This window comes from Geospiza fortis, unplaced genomic scaffold, assembly GCF_000277835.1.
Source record: "Geospiza fortis unplaced genomic scaffold, GeoFor_1.0 scaffold213, whole genome shotgun sequence".
NCBI classification, from domain to species: domain Eukaryota; kingdom Metazoa; phylum Chordata; class Aves; order Passeriformes; family Thraupidae; genus Geospiza; species Geospiza fortis.
In genome coordinates, this window is record NW_005054399.1 from 2032308 (window position 1) to 2033740 (window position 1433).

At 67.2% G+C, this 1433-nt stretch overlaps 1 protein-coding gene across 1 annotated transcript in view; it reads left to right on the forward strand.

The window, feature by feature from the left end:
• AQP8 (aquaporin 8) overlaps nucleotides 1-893 on the forward strand; it is an 8837-nt gene extending 7944 nt beyond the window's left edge. The window contains exons 4-5 of the mRNA XM_014309054.1: nucleotides 403-537; nucleotides 851-893. Coding sequence (XP_014164529.1) covers nucleotides 403-537; nucleotides 851-893 — 178 coding nt within the window. The remainder of the gene's footprint in view (nucleotides 1-402; nucleotides 538-850) is intronic.
• The last annotated feature ends 540 nt before the right edge of the window (nucleotides 894-1433 follow it).

Consider the following 1433-nt stretch of genomic DNA (forward strand, 5'->3'; position numbering starts at 1 on the left):
CCCCCCCTGCCCTTCCCCTCTCCAGCACTGAGGGAATGCTGCTGCCCACCCCTGTCACTGCCCCATCCAGCACTGAGGGAATGCTGCTGCCCACCCCTGTCACTGCCCCATCCAGCACTGAGGGAATGCTGCTGCCCACCCCTGTCACTGCCCCATCCAGCACTGAGGGAATGCTGCTGCCCACCCCTGTCACTGCCCCATCCAGCACTGAGGGAATGCTGCTGCCCACCCCTGTCACTGCCCCATCCAGCACTGAGGGGATGCTGCTGCCCACCCCTGTCACTGCCCCATCCCAGCACGGAGGGAATGCTGCTGCCCACCCCATTGCCCCATCCCAGCACTGAGGGTCGGGCGCTGCCCCGTGTCCCGCTGGGATGGCGCAGCACCCTGCTCCCCTTGCAGGGGCGGCGTGTCCGGAGCCTGCATGAACCCAGCCCGAGCCTTCGGGCCGGCTCTGGTGGCGAACTGCTGGAACTACCACTGGGTCTACTGGGTAGGGCCCATGCTGGCCGCGCTCCTGGTCGGGGGGCTGGTGAGGTACGTGGCACCTGCATGGCACTGGCACTGCCACCCTGAGCCTCCCTTTGCCCCTGCTGCCCCTTCCATCGGGCAGGCTCCCAGCTGATGCTTTCCCAGAGGGGTGTCCAAGGCTGGGGATTCCTTTCCCTTTTCCTTCCCATGAGGACAGAGTGAAAGCAAAGGCCCAGCCTGTGTCCACATGTGCCTTTGCTTCACCCGTGTCTCGTGTGGTGAATCAGCCTCAGGCTGGTGCTGTCCCCACATCCCTGTTGTACCCTTGCCTCAGCAGAAACACTGACCCCGGATTTCTGTCTGTTTTTCCTCCCCAAAGGCTCCTGCTGGGTGACCAGGCCACCCGCCTGCTCCTGAAGTGACAGTGGGCACAGGGCCCTGTCCGTGGGCAGTGGGTACAGCCCAGCCCAGCCCAGCCCAGCCAGCGTGGAACCTCCTGCCCCTGCTCCTTCCCTTCCTCCTGCCCCCCTGGGCACCTCCCTGGCACCCCTGGGCCAGCCACGGTTCCTGTGCTGCTGGGGGAGGATGGAAATGGGGCTCTGCCGGCCCTGCCATGGCACTGCCTCACCGGGAGCAGCCCCATGGTGCCCCAGGCTGCTCTGGCACTGCCCCTGTGCCATGTCTGACCCCAGAGCTGTGCCCGGGCACCCACAGGAGCCCTGTGCCCCCTGGGTGGGCACCACTGCCCCCTCTCACACTGATGCCGAGCAGCTCCTGCCCCAGAGGGTGACACAAGGGGCCTTTGGGGACAGTCCCGTCTCTGGCCCCTCTGGCACCAGGAGGACACGGGGGTGAGGCACTCGCACAGCTGCCAAGTTGGGCATCCCTGCCCTGCCCTGCCGTGCCGTGCCGTGCCGTGCCGTGCCAGGGGGCGGTGCTGCGGGCCGGGGGCTGCTCGGCAG